General features: G+C 34.9%; 1 protein-coding gene across 1 annotated transcript in view; it reads right to left on the reverse strand.

Annotated features, from left to right (window-relative positions):
- Positions 1-25115, reverse strand: part of CSMD1 (CUB and Sushi multiple domains 1) — a 1240345-nt gene that overhangs the window by 502508 nt on the left and 712722 nt on the right. Inside the window, exon 6 of the mRNA XM_026097018.2 lies at positions 532-644. Within this exon, the coding sequence (XP_025952803.2) occupies positions 532-644 (113 nt within the window). The remainder of the gene's footprint in view (positions 1-531; positions 645-25115) is intronic.

Consider the following 25115-nt stretch of genomic DNA (forward strand, 5'->3'; position numbering starts at 1 on the left):
TAAGCAGCAAGTGACAGCAACATTGACATCCTCTTGTCTTCCTTTAAACTTGTATATGTAAATCTATGCAGGAGCCTGATGCTTGGTTTATGCTGTGCTAAGGAGGAGTTAAATTTCCTAGTGATGAATGTAGCTTCAGGATAAGAGCTTGATTAAGAATAATGAAGGAAGAAAACATTTTGCGAGGGGCATGCCTATGCATGGAATAGACTTTCTGCAAGTTGAATTTCAGGCATGTTTTTAAAGAAAAGACTTGACTGAATGCAAAACAATTTATTACAGAAAAAGCAAGAAAGCAAGTACATAGTTTGAGTAACTGATATAGGAAGCACATATACTTTTGTCAAAAGTAAATCTCTAAAGATGCCTGATCACACATTGATAACAGCTACTCAGTGTAAGAGTAGTAGTAGTACAGCTGTCAGCTCTTTGCAACATGTCCCTGGTACTTAAATACAAATTTCTACCACCATCACTTCCAGCTATGCTTAAAGAAAAAAGACTTTTGTGATGCATTTATATATTTCCTACCTTGGAACTGAGCATTAAATCCCTTCCGCCGGTGATTACTGTCAGATGTGAAATGGAGTCGTAACCAGTTCTTACTGCTGATAACAGGGGAAGGTAGATTCATACCAGTCAACCTGGAAGAGGAAAACAGTATCCAATGTAAGTCATGCAAAAATTCACGTTTAGACTACTTTAAAGAGAAAAAAAGCCAAGAAAAGCCAAAATATGTTGTTGTTCTCTTTACAATGTATTTAACAACAGCAATTTACTGGAATCTTGTCTCAATTTATTATTGGTTTAGTAACTATCATACTGTGAGAATTTTTTTTCCCTCACAGCTAGCCATTTTATGCTCAAACTTTTCAAATGACTTTTTTGTGAATTAAAGTAGAAAAACAATGCATGCGAGTGTGTGTGCGTGTGTGTGTGTACACGCGTGTGGCAAATCAATTAGCAAAAAAACCAAATTAAATTATGACAAAACATTATCATCTGCTTCCTGCTGTTTCAGTTACCTCACAGGGAACCAAACCTTAGGCCTTAAGAAAGAAAAAATAAGGGTTATGGCCATAATTAATGTTTATTTTCAATGATAATTTATAGGTATGTAACTACCCTGCAATAGCTGATTTTTTTTTCTGTATTAGCAAAAAAAAAAGAAGTTTAAACTGAACCAAATGCAAGGTAACTAGCTTGCATTAATTATGGGTATTATGAAGAAAGAGTGCATATAATACGGGCAAGAGGCCCTTGGAGCACGGTGTGTCGTACCATGGTCTATCAGTGCACCACACCATTTGTATGAACATGCTCTAGTAGTTACCACGGAGTACCTGATGTGCTGTACATTCATGTCCCAGTTTACCAGGTGGCTTTTTCTTATAGCTATACTCTGACTTTCAGATTTAGATTTTTTTTTCTTTTTGAATAACTTTGGAGGACTACAAGAAGTGTAGTTTCTCCCTTTCAAAAATGTTTACTATTTGAAACAAAACAAAATACAGTTATTTTAACAGATTTGATTGAAGGAAGGGATGGACTGTTTAAAGGAGAAGTTATATATTTCAAAATGTTGGGACAGGTATTTAATAGTTCTTAAAAGACTTGGTCAAAATATTCTCACTCAAATGAAGTTCTTCTATAAACTATGATTTAAAATGACTTAAGAGTATATTTTAAACACTTCTTGGAGAAGGCACTCTAAATATATCTAAGTATGCACTGGCATTGTCTATTTCAATACTACTTAGAATTTGGCTGTATCTTTAGGAACTAGAATAATATAGCTAAAAAGAAAAGAAAAAATAAAACCATTTGTGGATTACCAAAAGGATGATACCTTCTGGTGATATGTCTTAGTGACAGATGTACCTATGCTAAATCAAAAAGTTTTCACTATATCTAGGCTGCAGTTCACCTTACTGAACTGATAATTCATTTCCCCAAATACATGAACTTAGCTTCTAGAAACAGTGCTTTTTGTTTTCCTTTTTGAAATTAAATATACACGTAGTAACGTTATATCTTGCATTTGCAGAGCTCTGGATTTTAGTGTTTGTGAGACTCCTGGCTGAAATATTAAATTGTTATATGATTTAGACTGTACATGAAGTAAAAGAGTAAAAGAACATCATTATAAAAGCACATACAAAGCAGATCTTTCATTAGCCACATTTCTAATAGACAAACTGTTTTCCAAAACGCACATGCACACAAATGTCTTCAGATCTATATGAACCCTATGAGTTACAGATAAAAAGCCCCAAACCTTTCTGTTACCCTAAGACAGACAATGACAACATGATCATTAAACTGACACAATATTTTAAGCAACCCATTTTATCACAGTTCTAATTTAGCCATAAGATTTCTATGACACTGCATACTAGACAGGAATATGTTCTTAACTCTTGACTGGCGTTTCTATCTCTGCTTTAATTAAAGACAGTGAGCAGCTGAAACATGACTCCATGGCTAATTTAGTCATAAAGCTGGTTTGCAAAGCAAGCTTATAAGCAGCGTATGACACGTGGGCCTTTCTTAACTATGACAGCAGCTCCCAAATGCAGGGTGAGGCTGTAGAGCCCTGCTGAGCAAACACAACACATACACAGAAGGGAGCACCCTTACATAAAGAATTTCACTTGGTGGCATTCATCATGTGCAGGTAGGACTTCCCGACAGACAACAGCAGAGCTTCCAGGAAGGGCAAATCTAAGAGTCTGTGGGTACAGTGTAGAATTGCTGCATACACAATATATTTCAATATAATTTCAACTATAAATCTGGTGCAACTAAAGCAAAGTCTTATCTAAACCCCTATCTGATCTGAATGTAATTCTCTTCGGAAGAGGTTAAAGACATTTTAAGTCTGAAATGAGATGAAGCCTGAAGACTTGCAGCTCCTTAATATCAGACAGGGATTATTCAGGTAAAGCAAAGGGCCACATTTTCTAATATCACAGTTCTCCTTAGAAACTTTCATATAATGATCTTGATTGAGGATTTATCCAAAGCTATCATAAAAGAACTTTGAAAGTCTTCTTCAGCTCTTTTCAATGGAAGACATTTATTGCTAGGGGAATAAAACAAAAGAAATCACACTCTCCAGATACATTTAAATTCCTGTATTTTCCCCTCTCTGCTGTGAAAAGAACAATGCTACATTTTTGAGAAGCTGATTCTAAGGCCTAGCATGTGATAGCCTGTCTTGGATAGAAAGACTAATATCTAATCTAAATTATATTCATCAAGCTTTTCATAAGCATATATTCTGTGTCATTTGGGCATTTGCTGGAAATACTTGATCCGATTAGCAGAAGTGTTGAGTCTCTACTACTCATGTCAGTTAGGCTCTTAGCCTCTAAGATCAGGGGGTTAAAAATGGTTGTCACTTTGAGAAGCAACTGGTTTGAATGTTGTGTGATAAACAATATTCGAGGCCAGGCACTGAATGAAGAAGATTAAAGGAAACATAAAATGTTCATTCATTGAGTATCAATCATCTAGTGACCCGTTTAAGAGCAATCCCATGGGAAAACAAACAAACAAACAAATAGAACATCATTTTTCAAATAAAATTGTGTACTAAAGCAAGCACCTGAGGGCCGAAAATGCAGCTTGCACAGGGAACCTTGTCTCTCGCTTCCAAGTACTAGGTTTGGCACTGCCTATGGAAAAGGTAGACATTCCTAGGACTTCCTGCGCCTGCTGCCTGTCACAGCACCTCAAAGAGATACATGACCAGGTTTCCTAAGCTATAGAGTTGCATTAGTGTTGTATTATACTTCTGCTGATAAACTCGCAAGAAATAATCAGAATATCACTGTGCCAGCTACTCTCCTTCTAGGTGTGAAGATAGCCTGGCTGCAGCAGAATCACAGCTAGCAGGGGAGGCTCTCTTGCTGTTTACTACTGTGAAGAGTAAATAACCTTTTATCATGTTTTATTACTTTTTTTCGTGTTTTTATTTTGCTTCATATTCTATAATATCCTCACACAGACAGTAATCTACTGTATCTCTTTGTATCCATGTATCTCTTGAGGTGCTGTGACAGGCAGCAGGCGCAGGAAGTCCTAGGAATGTCTACCTTTTCCATAGGAGTGATGCGTTCCTTATCTAATATATGTCACATATAGACACAAAATCCTTTGAAATCTCCATTGCACTATCAAGGGATTGTGACAGGTTTTATTAAAATGGTTGATAACAGGTTTGCCTCTAAAATATTTTTGTGTCCCGCTAAATTTTTTAGTAGTTAGGAAATATTGTTTAACTTGAAGTTCAGGTTTTATAACATAATTTTACACTTAATTAAGAGAAATATCTACAGAAATAAAAAAGAATCTGGTTTTGATTATGGATTTGATGAAAAAGGAAATCAATTAATGTATTTATGTGAACAAGTAAACCAAAGCTTTTTCCTTTATAGGGTTGTTGACAGTATTTTGACTATAAACAAAACATGATCTGTTCTTATCATAGAAGACTACTGTTACTTCATTCTCCTGAAATTGAAAATGCAGGAAAGAATTAAGGTAAATAAAATCTGTGCTTTTTGGAGTTGGGGTTTTTTTTTTTTTTTTTTTTTTGGTCAATTCATTTACCCTCATCCTTCTGTCTATTTTAGCTATTTTTCTCATTTTGTGTTCAGCCAAACAGCAATATATGCTTGGTTTAACCTTGATGATATTTGTTCCAGAAAATAACAAAATAATAAATAAAATAAACTGAATCAAGTGTAAACAAAATAAAATGAGATTTGAAAAAAAACCCTCTGTAATAACTAGTTAAGATTAAAAACACACACACAAGCTTTCTATCAAAACTTAATTTTCCTCAGTTTTGAATACTTCTGCTATTTCTGTATTCATCTAACCACAGAAGTATTCATACTTTTAATGAATTTTCTTCTTTTGGAAATATTGTACAAACATTTACCAAGCTTCCATAACAAGTCTTTGAGTTAGGAGCTAAAGAAAACACAGGACCATAATTTTCAGTTTGGAACTAATTTCCATATTAAAATCCTCTCAGCTAAAATATTTATAAGAACATCCACAGAGACATGTCAAAATGAGAACTTGCAAGGATCATCCCTTACTAACAGACAAAATAATTGGAAGTAGTTTACAAAGGGACAAATTGTGATGACTGCAGCAAATACAGGAAGACTTTGTGCGTGTGTGTGTATACACACACACACACATATATATATACACACACACACATACATATATATTTAAGAGTGTCCCTAGAAAAATAATGTTAGAAGTCAAACTTGTATCCTTAAGATAGGCGAGACTATACGTGATATCAACCAACAGTAAGTAATAGGCTGCCTTTGTCCCATTTAGATGTCTGTAAATGTACAGATTTATGTTGGTACATGATTTACATTTGTATAGACACAAATCTGCGCATCTGTATTTACACATATTAGAGGGGACATGTGATACTGAAACAGGCATGCTGAGGCTGCAGTTTCACACAGAGATGAGATGATTTAACAACTTGGTGCTGTCTAGAAAGTGAGATGTGACTGTCTCTTCTCCATCTTCTCTTCCTGCTTTTACTACTCCCTCCTCAGTCCTTTGTCCCTATATTGCTCCTCCTCACTTGCATCAACTTTCCAAATCACTTATTTATTAACTTCTTATAATATTATTATATCACTTATCATTATAGAACCTTTTCACAGTCTGGTAAAATTTTTCTGTCCTATTTCCTTCTTGTTGTACTTATTGACTTTACAGTGAACCACGCTGACGAGCGAACTATTTAAAACAAAATTACTATAATTTAAAATAAAATTATTTCACATTATACTCGTTCCATTAAACAAATAAAAGTTTAAGGGGCAGGATCATACTCAGACTACTTAAATTGGAATTTTAGGAAGAAAACAGACATATTGTCCCAAAAGCTGATTCAAATCATACCTTCTCAAGTAGCACCAGAAGTTTATCTAATTGTCTAAGTAGAATTTTACGTACATGCTTAGAAGAACTGTGGCCTTGTGAAATGAGGAGAGAAAGACGGGATTCATCTTATCTAATTACAGCTGTCAGCAGTGTTGCAGTGTCCATCTCAACTAAGCTCCCTTTATAGCCAGTGGAGAGAAGCAAGTATTTTGGGAGTGTGCGTTCCCTGAGGTATTTTAAACTTCCACAGTAGTTTGAGATGAATCTCACCCTCAAAATGACCATTTTCCTCACTAATTTTTAAAAGAGCTAGGGTGACTAGATCAGTAAACATCTACATTTGAACTTCACCAAAGGCATATAAATGTTCTTGTAATTCAGCTTCTGTGACATGCCAGAACTTAGAACTTTTTTTCTCCCAAGACAACCTCCTTCTCAGTTCCGCTCTTACTTCATCTCATTTTGTCCCCAGCCTCTTTTGTGTATCCAGTGTGTATCACCGGGTGCTATACTTGCACATACTTTGTGTTTGCCTGGAGGTTAAAACCCAAGGCAAGATTTTTTTTTAACTGCTGTTTGAAAAAGAGCGTTATTTTACCCTGGTTTATTGATTCAACAGTGTTAGCAAATATTTTTCTTGATTATTGCTCTGATATTTGACAAACATAATAGCGACAATATTCCATGGCACTCTGGATAGAATATGCTTCCTCTGGAAGATCATTACTGCTCTCAGACTGGTGAATGAAAGAACAATAATTCCTTGTATGTCTAGGTTTTTGCTGATATATGACTTTAATAGTCCAGTGGAAGTGGAACATCAAGCTCTAGGACACAGCAATCAATTAGATTTTATTGTTCAGCACAGTGGTCTTCAACCCGAGCCTCAAGTACTGCAAGTTGCTCTTCCACAGCATTGCAAGAAGTTCTTATGTCCAGACCCAGGGAAGATATGTGCAGGGTCTTAGAGTTAATATGGTAGCTTTCCTGAAGGGGAATGAAAATTTAGAACAAGCTCACAATTGAACAAATATAAAGCTAAATTGTGGGCTTTATTCCATTAGTCATATGCAGTAATTGAGCACTTTGAATATAAAATTCTGCTTTAAAAATTCTTCCCTACTTGAGTGCAATTATTAATAGCTGCAATGACAAAATATAGATCTTATAGCACACAGAGTTTTCTGTTTAAAAGCTCTGCAGCTATAGTGTTTCTATTGCCCAGATGGGCCTTTTTTTCAAAAAAGCATTCTGAAAACTGTAAATCTTTTCCTGTATTCAAATTAATCCCTTAATGACTTCTCTTGTGATCCATATAGGGAAAGTCTGAATTTCTTCAATAAAATTTAGAAATTACTTAAGTAAAGATAAGTTGTCAAGCTTTTTTTCAATTTGTTATTAACAGTTCTACTTAGTATAATACTACATCTCACCAAATACGTTCCAAAAAGCAGATGTATAAAAGAATGTTCAGTAACCAATTTTAATATGAAATATTTATTATTTGCCAATGTCATTGCTATTTCTCATGCAGATGCCGATCTCCCAGAACTGTTTAATTTTAGTCACAGTACACAAAGAAAATACAAAACTACAAACACACTTTTTGCATTTTTAAAAAGGCATAACTGTTATGAAAAACTACTTTTATCTAAATGATATAAAAATAATATATTTTGCAGATAGTATGGGAATGTTAAAGTACATTAGGTACCTATTATACTTCTCTGTTAAAAAATATATGGTCTAATACTCTGAAAAATATACTCTTATAACAAATAAGAAGATATATCATGCAAGAGATAGTAGTGATGTCAGAAGACATTGTTAAGTCTTTCCTTTTGTAGCTACTACTATAAGATTTTTCAAAACAAGCTAAAATGAATACACAAATATAATGAATTGAAGAATGTTTTTCATTTTCAACTAATATGATTTATATTACTTTGATTATTTGATTTATATGTACTTTATATCGGATGGGTTGTTTGCTTTTCTTGAATGAAAAGGCTTTAGGTGTCCCATTTGGCTTTGTAATAAAATAACTAATGAAAAACAGAAATTAAGAAAGAAAAAAGCTAATAAAAGAAAAGCCATTGGAAAAAATATCTCCTGGATTGTGTCTCTGCGGTGACTATGGGGGCTGAGTTTAGGATCAGTTTGACATACTCAATAATAAAACATGAAAGGAGAAAAATCTCATGATTGCCCCTCTATCTCCTTTTATGGTCCTCTATTATGGCGTACTCACACCATAAATCAATGAAATGCTGTTATCTTACAATACAGTTAAACAATAACTGGCGAAAGAACATAACTCATTGATTCCAATCCATAGATTTTTTGAGAGGAGCTGAGAGAGAGGATTTCAGGTTTTCAAGGATAGGGTCATACATATTTTAACTTAATTTTCTGAAAAACATGCACTGTCTTCTTACAAGCTTTGAGACTGCATTACTGTTTCAAAATAGTATCCCACGAAATATGTTTTTAAATACCCCTATTAGATTTATGGAATTTTATAAGCTACCATGGGAGAAAACAACTCTCATATAATCAAAATAGAGGACAAAAATCACCAGGATCAGAAAGTTTCATAAATATTGTTCAGTCTCTATGTATATAGTAAAATAGATTAATTGATCAGCACAAAGTGACATGCTACAACACCATGTGGCATACATTCAGCATGGTTTTGTCTGTTAATGAAGTATTATGCTTTCTTTGCATATCATGCACTTTCCTTTCTCCATAAATATGTTTACATTTGCTAGAGCTTAAAAGTAATGAGTGACAGGTCTAAGAATTAAATAACTATATGTCACAGTATGAAAACAGTTTATTAAAAATTAATAACAAAGCTTACTTTTTTAAATAAAAATAAATACGTTAGACAGTCGAAGATAGCCCAAGGCATAGAATCCCATCTAACTTTGTACCTCCTTGAATCGGAAAAGCCTGACTCAGAGATGTATCCTGGGAACATATGCTAGATTTCAGCATTTCATTTCATGTACCTAACTTATAAAGCTGAATAAATTCATCTAAATCCAGCTCTCAAAGTTTTACCTACTGCTGTAAGTAGAAAGAAGCTTGAGGAATCTTTGTCCATTCAGAATCCAGCGTGCTTTACAGAGAATTGGTATGTATAAAGAAAATGGAGTAAGCAACAGCAGCTAACTTTACACATTACAGCCTAGAGCTTATAAAATGGAAGTACTGGATTCCTCCTCAGCCTAAGGTTTTTTAATAATTCCTGCAGACCACAGAAAGTCTTGGTCATCAGAGTATGGGGTGCCTAGGAGGAAACAGCAAAGTGGGGTACTCTACAGCCAAGACGCAAGAATCTCAGCCTAAACAGCAGAAAAGAGAGATCTTGGTGTATATCCTAAGCATATTACATTGGTAAAGCTGGAGATCAGGAAGATTTCAGTCATGTTTCCTATATTGCTTACACATCTGTATTAAAATACTACATAAAAAAGAAGCAAATGTATGGGCGAATAGAAAACAGAAATATCTCTATTGTTTGCTATCCCCAATAGTTGCAGTAAACTTTTTTGAGGCCTACTGTGACATAATGCCCTTTCCAGACAGCTTCATGCTAACTTCTTAGGCACTGTGATTCTCCCTAGAGTCGTAATGTCATGATATCTAAGGGGTTACTGGTTGTTATCTCTCCTTTGTAGCAAGGAAGATGCTTCAGACTCTTAATTCTTATCCTTTTGGATATGGTCACTGTTAGGCATATGTGCTTCATATAAACCAGGTATTGACACTAGACACCTATCATCTACTGAACTATGAGAACTTCAGTCTAGAATAGTTTCCCAAATAACATAGTCCTTGACCTGTTCTGAAAAAGATTAAATATTATATATAATTCTATTCATTTTGGCAGCATGGGAAGAAATTCTTTCCAGTCTAAAGGCAGGCAGCAGCTTGCCTAATGCTCACAGAGATTATAAAGCCATAAAACCCCACCTGTGCTCAGTAGTCCTCTGACACCTCCAGCCTAAACCAGGTCTGTCAAGTTTCTGCCACACACACATCTGTGCACATCTACTTCTCTACATGAAAGACAGGTGTATTGTAACTAAAAATGGTTTTATACCTCTCCTCCATAACACAATCACATGACTAACCAGAGTGCAAGAGTCTGACAGCTGTAAACAAGTACCATGTGCCTTAGGATCACTGCACACTAAAGCTAGGTCTACGGCACAGCACTGGTCTCTGTCATCATGACTCAACAATATATGAAACGATTTTTTTTTAAATATACCATCCATTATTTGTGTATTCCAGCGCTGGCCTGGGCTGCTTTTTAAACTCTAGCCAGGACCTACTGAGTGTGGGGACCGTATAATCCGCACATGCCTTCTGTATCTGCAAGTTTCTGTGTGTGTGTATATTCCTATCTTCCTCCTACTCACCCAAATCATAATTAATGTGGTTTACTCTTTCCAGTCAGCAATGCTTTTCTTTGAAACTGGGTTGGTACATATGTTCCACAGTATGAAGCCATTTTGTACCAAAAGTAGCTTCACTGCTTATAGTGCTATTAACAGTATTTACTTCACATTAACCAGGTCTCCACCACTTCTCCTGCATTTAGCAATGTCTTGAAGAGAAGCCACCTTTCACACCAAGTTGCTCTACGGACGAACCACAAAACCTCTCATCATCTGAGCAGGACTTATACAAAGACTTTGAAAGGAAAAGTAGTATAACTACCAACTGACTCAGATCTGATTAAGGGTTTTGCATTACTTAAAGGAAGGGTGAAAAAAAAATAAATCTCAAAAATGAATGTGCAACTCCACTTGTTTTTTCCTGAATATGTAAAATATATCATCATAATGTCATATTATCCACCATTATATATCTTGGTATTAAATTTAAAAAATTCCAATATTTTGACAATTTTTATTTTGTCCTCATTCTTGCAGAGGTAAAATTCAGCCTTGCCTACAATAATGAGCTAGCTGTAGTTTGCTGAATACAAGGAATGTTCACATTGGCACAGTCAGCCTATTTTTTTCTGACTTATCAGTTTTTCTGACAATTATTTATGTCTTCTCTGAAAGTGCTTTTCACTTTCTATGTGTGGAATTCACTGCTATGAGATGTGATGTAAGTCAAAATGCTACAGACTTATAAAGAACTAGTGAAGGGACAGCCCATAAGTAGTTTTTTAACTGCAATAGCTGAATGAACCATTCAGTTCAAGAATGCTGACTTTTATAATATAGTGAGGGTAACTGAAAGAGAAGTTTTTCTTTATATTTCTTGTTGTTTATACTATTTCCCTAAGCATCTGCTACTGGCCAGTCTACGAAATGAGCTAGTAAAAACTGTCGTCTGACTCAAAATGTTCATGAGACTCTTCAGCTCAGCAAATTACCTTTAAGTCTCTCATATAATATTGCCTTTTAAACTATTGTCTCCTAATCAGCTGAGATTTAATTCGGCCTAATTTCATATCTTGGTTTTCATTTCTGGGAAATAAATAAAAGTCTAAACAATATACATTGAAACAGAAGTTATTTGGGATACCTGTACAAGATTTTCTATTTCAGCTCTTCAGTTTGTTAGGCTTATGAGTTTTATCTTTTAGCTCTTTTTGTTTTGGAAGCTGCTACGTGAAAGATTATTTATTCTTCCTTCTTCCTATGGAATAAATACAACTAGTATAGGAGTGTTCTGTATCAAAAAGACTCATATCTGTAAATCCCCTCTAAAAGAAATACTAAATTACTATTAGACAATAATTAATATATTTAACGAAACAATAGATGTTTCATTAAAACAAGAACTGATATGAAAATTGAGTTCCTAACAGAGCTACTGAAAATAATACTAAGTGGACATAGCTCCAGAATTTAGGTAATGGAGTTTGAGAATTTGAGTCTGATTAGCAGATATACTGCTTGGATGAAACATGCTAGAGTGACTGCAATGGAACAATGATAATATTAAAACAATCAAACAGCCTTCATGCTCGTATCTTCACCGGGTAATATTGAAAAAAGGTTACCCAACATGTAGGTATAATCCTAAATATGTGTCTTAATCTGTGTTCTTCATATCTATGAAAAGTAGATTTTCCTTTGGGATGGCAGATCTGTGCAACTCCATCTCTTTTTTTCTAAGCATGCTAAAAATTGTTTTAGATAACTAACACTGTATTTGCTGATTTCAGTATGATATCTGTTTTATCGATATTCAAGTAGTAAAATTACCCTTGCTGGGTTTGGCTGATACTTGGATTAACCTTTAGTTGAAAGGTTTCCCTGCCAGTTCTAAAACTAGTCTTGAAATAGAGCTAAGGCACATCCAGGGTATATCTTGTCAAGCAAATTGACTTATTTACTAAGGTTTTCATTACATTAATCATATTTTCTATATTTACAGCTATGTCATTAAGTAACAGCTTATGATTTGTAGTTTTGTAGTTTAGTCTGTTTAAGTGGGAAAAAAGTAACTCTACTTCTACCTAAACCACAAAGTTTCCCCCTAGAATAAAATTAGTGAGGTAAAAATACAGTTTTCCAATGATATATTCTTAATGGATTCCCCCCCTTTTTGTCTGTAAACAGTAACCTTAAATAGTAATCAGCAAACAGAAAAACTTGGTGTCCACTCCTGGCCCCCAAAATCACTGTTTGGTAATTATCAGAAAATGATAACTTTTAAAATGAAGAGTACCAAACAACGACTACACTTAATACGAATTGATATTTAGCTACACTAGGTTCACAAAACTTGTCTTATTTCTTTGAAATCATAATGTATGAAATACCATTTCCGAGTTGCATCAGCAGGGTAATGTCATGCACAGTACCTACTAGAGTTTGACATAATAGGTTGAATGCATCATAGCTAAAGAAAATTTCACCCTAAAGCTGAAAAACTGAAATAAATAAATAAAACTTTCTAAACTGATTTAAGACTTTTGCATTCTATTTTATAAGCGCTGGTATATTTTACTCTAAAGCATTGTTATTATGTAAATAAAATACCAACATATTTGGTTAGGCTCTGAATTAACTGTTTGGTACCTTATTAAGTGAGAGTAATCTCTGTTGGCTCAGCAGGAGAAATCTCTCTCAAGTGTCACAGAAAACAAAATAAGCAATAGAGCAAGTATTCGCTAAAATAACTCATCTTAATACCAAAAATCAAAAAGCCCCCACACCAGACTTTTTCATACACAGCCTGCCAACACATAGTGTCATGCAACAGATGCATTCTACTTTTGTAGATATACTCCTGAATCCTATGTATGGCATATCTGCAAATGAAAAACAAATAAACAAACAAAAAAACAATGTGGACAAAGGTTAATGACAAAGTCACAGAAAACTGAAAAACAAACAAACAAAAAATTAATAGAGGACATTTTCCAAAGAGTTACTATTAGCATTTATGATACTAGACAATTAAAAATATTTAAGTTTCATTTGGTGTTCTATAGTAAATACTGAATGTAAAGAAGATATTTATGTTATGTTTTTGGCTATGTATCATAGCTCCAAATAAATATTCCTCAGACATTAATGAATGAGATAAAATGCGATGCACCCTCATATCAAATATCATCTAACTCTGCAGTAATGCTATTTCTAAAATGATATAATTATCAGTACATCAAGGAAGCAGGTGTTCTGCTCTGGGATGATACTTGAACACTACTATCTTTCTAATAGGTTCAAACTACTACAGCAAATTATTCATGAACTGAAAATTTCAAAACACTTATTGAAACTTCTACAGCAGCGAGGCCACAGAGCATGCATGCAGTATGTGTTGCATAGCAATAAAAGGACAGGCACTAACAGGAGAGAGTTCTGGGAGGATTCCCCGCAGTGATGTGACATACGGTTATGTTAGCTTGGATAAACTGCTTCCCAACAGGGTTAATTAGACTGAGAGCAATGCTGTGCTAATTGGGAGTGGTCTCATCTGAAAAGCCTTATAAATCATCATGTCAATGCTCATGATCTTCATTATGGTATTCAGTGCTAATCAATCTTGATGGTGGTTCTCTGCAGTGAATAGTGGGGTGGGGGGAGAGAGAAGTCGTCTTCTCTAAAACTGACATCTGAATAAAACTGAGCTATAGCTGTTTATGAAGCCGGGTGAGTAGCTATTTATTTCAACATTTGGGCACAGAATTTACTCAGTTTCCTTATTTCTAACTGCATCAAGAACCAGATTCTTCATTCTTCCTTCCATGACATTATACCTGCAACACCAATAGCAAGATGAAAGTTGCTTCTGTATTCTTCTTCAGTACTAAATGCATATATTTTTAATTTTATTTAACTGAATTCATTTAGTCAACCAGTCTTGGTCGGTGCTAAGTAAGCATGGAGCTCAGTAAGCAATATTGTCTGAATTCAGACTGCTCACAAACCTTTTGGGTGATATTTTTAGGGTTTTCAGGAAAAGTAGCCCAGCTACAGAAAAAAATCAAAGAACATTTCTTATCTCCTTCTAACAGCCAGCCTCTGGCTGGAAAGAAAGTAGTAGCAACAATGAACATTGTGACATAGGTTTTTTTACCATGGCTAAAAGGCAAAACCTTTGAGCTAGCATACTAAATAGCTTAGCTAGATAGAGACACTGCTATTTTTAATTGCTGAAATGATGACTAATTTACTGTTGTATCAAATGTTCTTTGAAGCAGCCCATAATTTTTTGATGTTTAATGCCCACATCAGACATACTACACCAAGCCAGATTAACTTCCTAATACATCAAGCAGCACCAAGTAATTCTAAGATAATTGACAGGATTCTAAAAATTATGTTTATATTGTATGAAAGACATTCTTAAAAAAGATTTCATAGACTGAGTATAGTATAATATTATATACAAGAGTTTTTTTCTTTCTGTGCCTCAGAGAAGTAGGACTATTACTTCTTGACTTCTCAGAGATGACTTCAGATAATCACATTTCTTGAAGAATTAAGAACCAAAAGCTCTTTTGTGGAGAGTTATCCTTCACCCTGAACCACACTGCATCCACTGCTTTCTCAAGAACTGCAGATCTGCTTCTTACTGACTGACTTGAACTCTGGAGTTTAATTCTATACAATTATGTGTCCCTTAAAAAGAACAGATTTTTCAAAGGACTCAACAACTAAGTTCCTAATCCCTACGAAATTTCAATAAACCTTGATTAAGTAACACCCACAGGCTCCTTTAAAAGTCCCACTGTGTAAAAGTATAACATTACATATATTATTGCCACTGTTTCCCTTATCACTGCTGAAATTTTAACCAAGATATTCTGTTGACCCTCACTGGCTGTTCCGGTTCTTTACTGAACACCTCTCTCATTTTCATCTCTGTATTTTCAAATATTTCCTCACTTCTTCACAACAGGAAAAACGAATGATTTATGTATCCTTCTCTGCTCCCTGCCACCCTGAACATATCATTATAATTCCTAGCAATTAAACCAGGTGCAGATTCTAGATTAACCAACAACAGCAGTCTCAAATTATTTGCAGCTACGCAAATAGAGCAGAAAGTTTACAGAAAGCTTCAACAGACAGGTCAGTAAAGGAGACAAGGGAACAGCGGGACAGTCCATTAAAGTTAATTAGCTTGTTAAAGTAATTACTTTACATATTAGGTATAATACTATCCTGAACTTTTCTGGTTTATTTTTCATTTATTCCTTCCCTGGGATAGAAAAGCAGTCTCACACATGACCTGTGAAAAGCTCCACCTCCCAACAGCATGGATAGAGGGGGAAAAAAAAAAAGCTTTAATTAAAGAAAAAGTATGCTTTTTTTTTTTTAAGTTAGTCATGCTATTCTGCATGTTAGGGCTGTGGTTCATCTTAGTCCCAAGAAACCTGTCTGCCCCATGAAAAAGGCTTCACCACCAATAACATTCCAGGTGAGTCTCCTCCCTTCTCTGCAAAGATAGTACATTAGTAACTGACTGCGGGTTAGAGTAAGTGACATTAAGATTATGCCTCCATTTTTCCCATTTTAAATACTTTAATCAGAAACTAATCGCTATCTTCTTTGAAGATTAATTTTATAAATTGACATGATATGGCTACATTAGGTATCATCTCTCACTCCTTGCATGGTTAAGAGTGAGAATGGCAAAAGTAACAGGATTTGGTTTTTTTAAGAGAAAGTGTACAGTGACTGAATGAGGGAAACTAGACAACACACCCTTGTAAAGCGTAAAGTTTGTGTTTGGTCTATGTCAGTATACTAATAGTGGCCTACAATAAGATATATATGTATTTTTTCCAAGCCCTGGATATCTAGCAGCTTGAAGTATACAAGTCCATACACACACCTATTACAAACTTACTCAATTGTTTAGCAATGCAATAACTGCTAATGAAACTCCCCAAATTTCAATTATATTTTGTGTTTCCTGTTTCAGATACCCCTCCTCCCACTAAAACTCTGATATTTGACACTTAAAAATACTGTATCACTTACTAAAAAGGTATTAGTTTCATCAAAAAAAATCCAGCACTTCCATTATCATTGGAAAATAAAATACAAAATGAAGAAAAATATTATTGAACAGCACCTTTCTTAAATTGTATTAACTTAAAAAAAAAAGCCAAAGACAAAAATAATTAAAATAAAAAATATAAGAAAGCAAGGCTTATTTAGATCTATGTCCAAATGCAATAAAAAATATTACACATCCTTGGAGAATGCTAAAAGAGTTGTAGAGGTTTGCTGTAGGTGGAAATGAAGGTATGGATATTTCTTCTTAACAGTTAAACTGAAGAATCAGTTGATAGTGATTAATTTCATGGGAAAGCTTTTGTGCAGCTCCTCAGAGAGCTCTGGGAGCTAATAGAAGCATTCTGGTGCCAATAGTACTACTTTGACCATCTTAACTGTCTGATAGAAACTTCTGACCAAGAATCTCTGCCACTCTTCCGCTTGGCAGCTTTCTGTGGCCTTCAGGAGTTGTACCCATAAAAAAGAGCCCATTGCTGTCTTACATCAGTAAATCTGTCAACTGCATATTTCCCTCCTCCGAGGGGCAGATTTGTGTAACTACCAAATTTGCTTCTCAGTTTTGAAACTTTATCCGCATACTTGAATGACAACCTCTGCTTTGGCTGCTATCAGATATTGAAGCAAAAGGCTCTAGAGCTAAAAAAAACAAAACAAAACAAAAAAACAAAAAAAACCCACCTTTAACTTTCTATATGATACCAAAGGACCAAGCTTCTAAGCTGATTCTTGTCGCACCCTTTTTGGCATAATACAGAAAACATAGTACACTGCTACTTATACTGATTTAAGGGATATAGAAGTAAAATGGATGAAGAATGCCTGAAATGTGAAATACATATTTCTGCATTATTATAGCATCAAACGTGACCACATCATCTCTTCACATAAGATTTGTACTTCTTGACTTTATTAAATCATTCTAACCATGCATTACGAGCAGACACTGGTTCTGTTCAAGACCCTATGTTGACTATCTTAAATATGCATTTCGACAGCAGGTTAAATGGGTTAATTTTTTTGTTTATTATAGAATATTAGGATGCTGTCACTGGCTTTGGAAACAAAATATGGCTTTATTGTTGAAAAGAGAATAATCCAAGCCAGACCATATGCTTTGAAAGACAATATGATCTATATATGTAACTCTCGAACTGGGGTTTTGTTAAAGTGGATTTGTAACGTTTTGTCAGAAATTCATGTTAAAATGCAAGCATGCTTCGCATCTTCTCTTGAATGGTATCTTAGGTTCAGATTCATTGGAACAGTTAAAAGCATGGTGAAAGCAAAGACAAACAGCATAAAAACTTAATAATTATTAGGATTTATGAGATTAGGGCATGCCAGAGAAATGGGCATTCTTCAGCTATAGAAAAAATTGAAGAATTGGAAGATTCTGATCAGAGAATTGAGGAACAGAGCAAGAAGAATCTCCTCTCCTACTTTTTTTTTGTCTTCTATGGAGTAAGGAGGGCATTGCTAACGCAGCAGAAAATGCCATCAAATTGTAAGTGGGTGAATTTTGTGGTATATAGTATTTACTACAGATGGAAAGCAAGAGTTGTTAAAAAATGGAAATGAAAAGAGAGTTCCAGATCCTTGAAAGTGTTAACTAAAAGAGCAACTAAAATGAAAAGAAGTAAGACAAAATCTCTTGCAATTTGCAATTCTTTCTCCTTTGCATGAGGTTGATGGGGCTGGTGAGATAACTAGTATTTTTGATTGTTCTTGTGACCTATGCCAGGGAAGTTTTAACTTTAAGTGGGGAGGATAGATTGGAGGGTAGAGAAAAGATTTAAATCTGTAAAACAAACTACAAAGATAGGCTTCTACAGCATTAGAGTAGCAGATGCAATAAGAAAAGCTACACAAATAATGAAAGAAAGCAACAAATAAGAAGTCATAATCCTTTGAGTATATGAACACTAATAGCCAGGAGCTGACAAAAAGCAATTTAAAAACAGAAATAAATTCATAAAGTATTTAGGAACAGGAGATGGCTACCAGTCAGAAACTGCAGCATTAATTATGACTTCCAAAAGAGAAGATTTATTTTTCACTGAGATTCAGTTAACAGACAACTATGATAATGATATTAAAGAGCAATTCTAAAAATACAGAAAGCTGCAGTACAAGTCCAAATTACTGGAGGTCTGTGCTGAAAACACAGATAAAAAATACAGCTATTTTCTATTAATAGAAAATCTTTTAAATAAATATAGAAACACAAAAGGCCTTCAGAAGAAAGAAAGGTAAAAGAAGGATAGTTCAATTGTAAGAGCACCAGAATGAAGTGCTTAAGTAGTGGTTGAAGTTTATATTCTATTTTTTGCAATATATTTCATTTTTCAGTGAGTTATAGTAAAATTTCAAGTTTCTGCTAAAAGTGATTATAGTATCATAACTTTAACAAAGATATTATTACACTATACTATAGTAATCCAATTAAACTCCAGACATTGTAGTGAAAAAGTCTGTATCAATGTGCTCTCCTATTACAAAAACTTGTCTCCCATACCACTGAACACTTACTTCCCCATCATTGCATGGCTGTCTGATTTTTATTTTTCTTTTGATCTGACCAGCTCTTTTCTAAATAAGTTATCTATAGGTCAATTAAGAATACTGCAGGTTAGCATTTTATTTATAAAACTCACTGTACTCACTATAACTCACTGAAATATCTTAGCATTAAGTCATTTTATTTTAGATATTTCTTCCTTGAAACAACTATATTTCAATTTTAAGTAAGATCAAGCAATTCAGACTGTATTCTACAGTAGAATATAATTTCAGTGGTTCATTAGATTAAAGCTTGTGAAACATACATTACATTCCTAAAAGAGGCCTTATGATGTTTAATTTTCTTCAAGTACATTTTATAAACACTGCTGACACCAGTACAGTGTGTATTTGTTATCTTCCATGATGCTAAATTACATCCTGAAGCTACTATTCTCTTAAGTCAGTTTCTGTAGAAATATTAAATTGCAGTGGTAATGAGCACTCGCAAAATATCATTATCAAGTTCACAAATCCTGAAATACCTTTAATAACTCGCCAAGACTGAACTCATACTGGACCATTTCTCAGGTGCTAAGGATAATGATAAAGCATCTTACCTATTACCAAGCAACCATTTCAGATGACAGAAAAGCAGATTTAATTCTTGTTGGTAATGTCCTTATTGGACAGATCAATCTAAAAGAAAGTAGTTCAATAAATTGGTCTTTGTGTTTTGCCACAGAACAATATCCTCAATAATTTGAGTTTGTATTAGATATTTTCAGACCATACAAGAGTTGATAGTAACTCTTAAAAATTCACTGAAGATTAAAAAATTGCTTGCCTTCCTAATAATCTGGAATATTGGAAGATCAGCTCCCACACCTGAACAAAAACAGGTTTGAGATTTTACAAAAAGCTTATGATTAGTTTTAAAGAGCAGTGCTTACTAGTTGGTTCTTCAATGTATGGCCTCAAAAAACAATTTCTATCTCATGGTATTTTTTAATTTTCAAAAAAATAATGGTATATTACAAGCATAAACCACACAACATAAATGCCTTTGATTACGAATAATGATAACTATGATGAGGTTTTTGCATTTCTTGCTACAGATTCAGGCACTGAGTTATTGCTTCTCTCTGCGGCCCTTCTACTGCATTATGAATCTCCTGTATTACTCTTTTCACATCAGGCACACATACGGCAATGAAAACTCCCAAGCCACTACTGCACGGACAATAATTATGGAAACAAGTTATATGAATCTTAGAAATAGAAACATATGCTGCTGTTCAAATAGGTTAAGTGAAAGCAGAGAGAAATCCCTCTTAATAATTAATACCCTAGCTAATTATTTTTATATGGTGGAGAGAAAATTCCCTGATTCACACTTTCAGTCTTCCAGCTGAACAGAGAGAAGGAATGGCAACAGCAGGTGAGATGAGACTGTTTCTCATAATTCTCCTGATGATTTTTACTCCCCAGCAGCACTAGATGATTGGGAAGCTGGTCATCTAACTGGCAGTTCATCACATCAAGGTTATTATCACATTAGTCTTCAAAAATTGTCTGTGTCATCTAACCTTTTCTTTTTTAAAAAAAGAATATTTAATTGACTTTCAGCATAGAAACCAATTGCTTTATCCCTTTGCTAATAAGAAATATCTACACATTACCATTTCAGCTAAATTCTCCATTACACTTCCGTGTACAAGGAGAAGTTTTAGGACATGGGGCTGGGGCACTAGATAGGATGAGAGTGATTAGAAACAGTGAGTGATATCTAATGACATGTTCATCTCAACTGAGTCCTCAGAAACCCCACAATACAAACGTAAAGGCGAGATGTGTGGAATGAGATTTTTGTCACAGTCAGAAAGTCACTGATTCAAAACTGTTAAAACAGTCTAGCACACAACTGTTTCTAGCTTTCTGCTTCTGGATAGCTGGTCAGTCAAAGGAAAACAGTTTCGCTTATGTTAGTGGAAAAACTCTAATTTTACCAGCATCTATTTAACATGAGATCCTGTTCACCAGCTAATACAGACCACTTGTACAACTAGGAATAGCAGATGTGCAACATGCAATCCTTCAGAAATAGGAAAGTAGTATGGACTACAGTATCTCTAGCAGATATGCAGTAGACACAGGCAGGATTCAGTTTGTATAGCAAGACAGTTGTCTGCAAGAGATCCAGGATTCTAACGGCACATTACAGTCAATGAAGAAAAACGTAATTAGTGCATCAGTAGCACCCTGAGGTACCTTACAGGTACCTTATCTGTAAGCAGGCATCTAAATTTGGTTAGCCGAAAGTTGTCCAGGCTATTGACTGCATTGTTTTAGGCCTGGGATGCAATTGCCTAAATGTAAGCACTCAGACCTGTTCTTGGATATCTAGCCAGGCCTCTTTTTGCCACTCCAGAATGATCCAGGTCTCTTGCAGGTCCTGTGCCATATTTCTGCATGTATATGAAATGTTAGATATTCCAGGTCATCTCACACGGCACTGGATGCCTGTGAATCTGGATCTCATCTTAGATTTTCTATGATGATACTGATAGCTTGACCACATAGGATCACTACAGAGCCCACCTGGGGGCTAACCAGAAGGTAACTGAACATCGAGGAGGTAGTGATCTACCTAACAGTTAACTTGAGAAGGCGCAGGCCTGTGCTGTGCTATTCTGCACGTGTAGTCTGCCCTTCAGGCCTGTGCTGTGCTGCGCATATGCCTTGGCTGCAAGGTAAACTGAAGTCTTGTCTTAACTAAATTTTAAAAAAGGAGCCTGTGGGCAGCTCCCACTTAGCACTGGTGATTACACCACCTACATGTCCTTGTCTGTATCTTAAAGCGAAGCAGCATGTTCTTATGCGAGCACCCTTTTGTTTGACAGTAGGAATAAAGTGAAAAAGTAATTTCTGAAAGGCAAGTTTTTATGGTTAATACATACAGTATGTCACAAAAATCACGGGAATTTAGTGGCACTTTCAAAATGATTTAATTAAATGACTAGGTTATTACAATAAAATCTATGCAGCCCTTTCTAGAAAGAAACACAGTGATGTCATAATTGTAATTTATTTTATCAAATTACAATACAAATTATTCTGAGAATACAGGAATAAAACTTGATGTACAACATTGTATTTATGGAACCTGAAATTGCAATATGTTAGGAAAATGGCTAAATCATTATGGTAATAGAATTTATGTCTAGAATTTGTTCTTTCCATTTATATTAAAAATGCACCATCACAACATGCTATGTTTCTCCTGGAAATTATACTACACGTAAAGCATTTTACTATAATTGCAAATATATTTCCTTTACTATTACTTTGTATTAAACATCTAACCCTGGAGAAATACGTTGTCACCCACACATTACGAATTCTGGCACATAGCTCCCTTCATGGAAAGATAATATCCTTAGAAAGAAACACACACTAGCATTTTTTAAAATAAGGAAAAAAAACACACATGCTTTTGATGTTGCGACTCAGATGTTGGATAAGGTGGAGGATCCAAACACTCTTTTGTGTCCTACTAGTGATGATATCTAATAAACAACAAAATATATATATTTCCTGATTGATTCATGCTAACTGAGAATGGAGTTTAACATAGTCAAATATAATATAGTTTTACAAGATCACTTGCACTATAATCTGATAAATCCATTTTTGTGATAAAGTTTTAAACATAAAATTTGTAAATTTTTGTCATATACTTAACAATTTTCCTAACGCTAAAAAACTATATTAAAGTCTGACAAACATTATTCAGTAAAGAAGGCAATAGGAAAAGCTGACCCAGTAAAGATAAGGAGGAAAAAAAAAAAAAGATTTGCATGATGCTGTTGGAAGAAGTCAAACAGAAACAGATAGATGATATTGAGCTGGTCTGTAGGGCTGAAGAAAATAAGAAATGAAAAGTACTGCTAAATTTTGAGTGAACAGTTTCTAAGAACTGGAATTGTGTAAGCTGTGAATTTATCATAGGTGGTTTGTACATCTGGATAAAATTTTCTCATGCAATTTAGTTAATAGCTATTTGAAAGAAAAGGAAGCAGAACTGGGATCCAAAACTGAAATACTAGAGTAAAACAAATGGAGACTTTCAAAGGAACTGATGACATGCCAACCTGGAGATATCAGATATGTGAGCAAAAGTGCAATTCCATGTGAGTGAGTAGCTTTAAAGGAGAAACTGCCTATAATGACTGAATATGCCAAAATTTTTAAGAGGCCTCAGAGTAGTAGATGGGGCTTGCCAGGTCAGCAAAAAGGCAAACAGTAAAAGAGATTACTCAATTATTGAAAAAAAGAAAATTTTCTGAAGATATCTGAGTGACAAATTCATGTGACAGTGAAGGGTAATCTTAAGATTTGAGAAGGTTTATTTAATATACTCCAGATTTGCTGAAGAAAGTAGTAGAATTGGCTTTATATAGAAGTGTAGCTCACATATTTTCTAGGAATAAATGTGTAAGTACTCAGGATAGAAGCATATGGATCTTCCTCTACTGAAGCGAATATTGTCACCACTGAGCACCCAGCCTCTCACCGCATGGTCTACAGTCTCCCAGGGGAACAAAACCCTGGTTATTCATGGGCTGATTCCCACTGCAGAAAGAAGCGGGCTGTGACCCTCATTTCCCTCAGTAATGAAATATAATGAAGTACCCTAGGACTTGCAAGAGTAGCCCAGCTGAGGTGATACGGAAGCAAAGGGGAGGACAAGACAGACAGGGCTTAAGCACTCATGTTCAAGAAAGGGCTCCTGGCTGCGATCTGAAATGGAGAAAGGCTCTTCTTGGCCTTCACTCCCACACTTCCTCAGCAAAAAGGAAAAAAGAAGAAAAAAAATTGAAATTATATCATATTTCAGCTACAATCTAAGATACCACTGTCCCCTAACCTAAACATATAGTCACACCAAAATCCCACAGAGTTGAGACAAGAAATCCACCCTTTGCAGCTTATTGTTCAGGAAAAGGAATTGAGAATAAACAATCTGGACCTGCTGTTAGGAATATGGGATATCCTGTAAGTCCTAAGAAGAAAGCATCCAACCCTTCTCTTAATCTCCAAAGAATTCTGACAGTTTAGCAAATAAAAAAAAAAAATCAAGGTGACAGAGTAACCATTTGCTCTCCCACATTCACACATTGCAGTCAGCTGGGGAGCTGCTGTTCAGCTTCAGCAGGAGGAAAAGCAGCTGTTCTGAGTCCTCCAACCCACACAACTGCCCCTTCTGGGGCTGCAGGAGAAACAGTGGGGAAAGGATTAGGAATAAATGACAATGCTAATTCAAACACTTCAACTTAGTCAATGCAGAGCATAATTCAGAGACCTTTTTTTTTCTCCAGTTCCCAATACAATGCAATATCTTTTTCTAAAGATATTGACTTGTAACTGTATCAGATATCTGCTTTAGCCATGGTATCACTCAGAAACAGACGGACAACAGAATGTGACATAAGGTGCTCTGGAAATAATTATCTAGCTGGCTGTAAGAAAAACTTTATTTCATTAAATTAAAATTTTTAATAAGTACTAGCAAATGCTTCAGCAGGTATTAAAAACAGCATTTAGAAACTATGTACATTTAGCATCTGGCAAACATGTTTCTTTCAATTTTTCTTAGTATTTCATCATGTGAGAACATTTCCTTTCTATGTGACTAGCTGTTCTGTATGGCACATCAAATGAACCAATTTCATTATATGTTTAAGAGTTCTTTACTGAAACTAATTGTTTAAACAAAAGCCGTGCATGATTTTTCAGTTATGGCCAAGATGATGAAAGCAAGACAAAATGAAAAATCATTGTCTCAGCACTGAAACTTTCCTATCCTTTCCCCCAGTTCTACTAGTTGCATACATCCACCCAGGTGCATATTGGTTTTTCAGTTTATATAACTGTGTTTCATACTCACAAGCCAGTGTACTTCTTACAGGATAATGGTAAATCCAGGGATCTGTGCACTGCTTAAACAGCACAGCAGGAAAAGTATATCTGAAAAACTGTAGTACTCAGATGAAGAGACACCTCAGGTGACATGCTGAGAGCTGCACAATATGTATGAGCTGCAATACTGTGAAGTGCTTGATATGAAACAGCTCTTCTTGAACTTAAAAATATGAA

This window comes from Dromaius novaehollandiae, chromosome 3 (genome assembly GCF_036370855.1).
Source record: "Dromaius novaehollandiae isolate bDroNov1 chromosome 3, bDroNov1.hap1, whole genome shotgun sequence".
Classification (NCBI taxonomy): Eukaryota; Metazoa; Chordata; class Aves; order Casuariiformes; family Dromaiidae; genus Dromaius; species Dromaius novaehollandiae.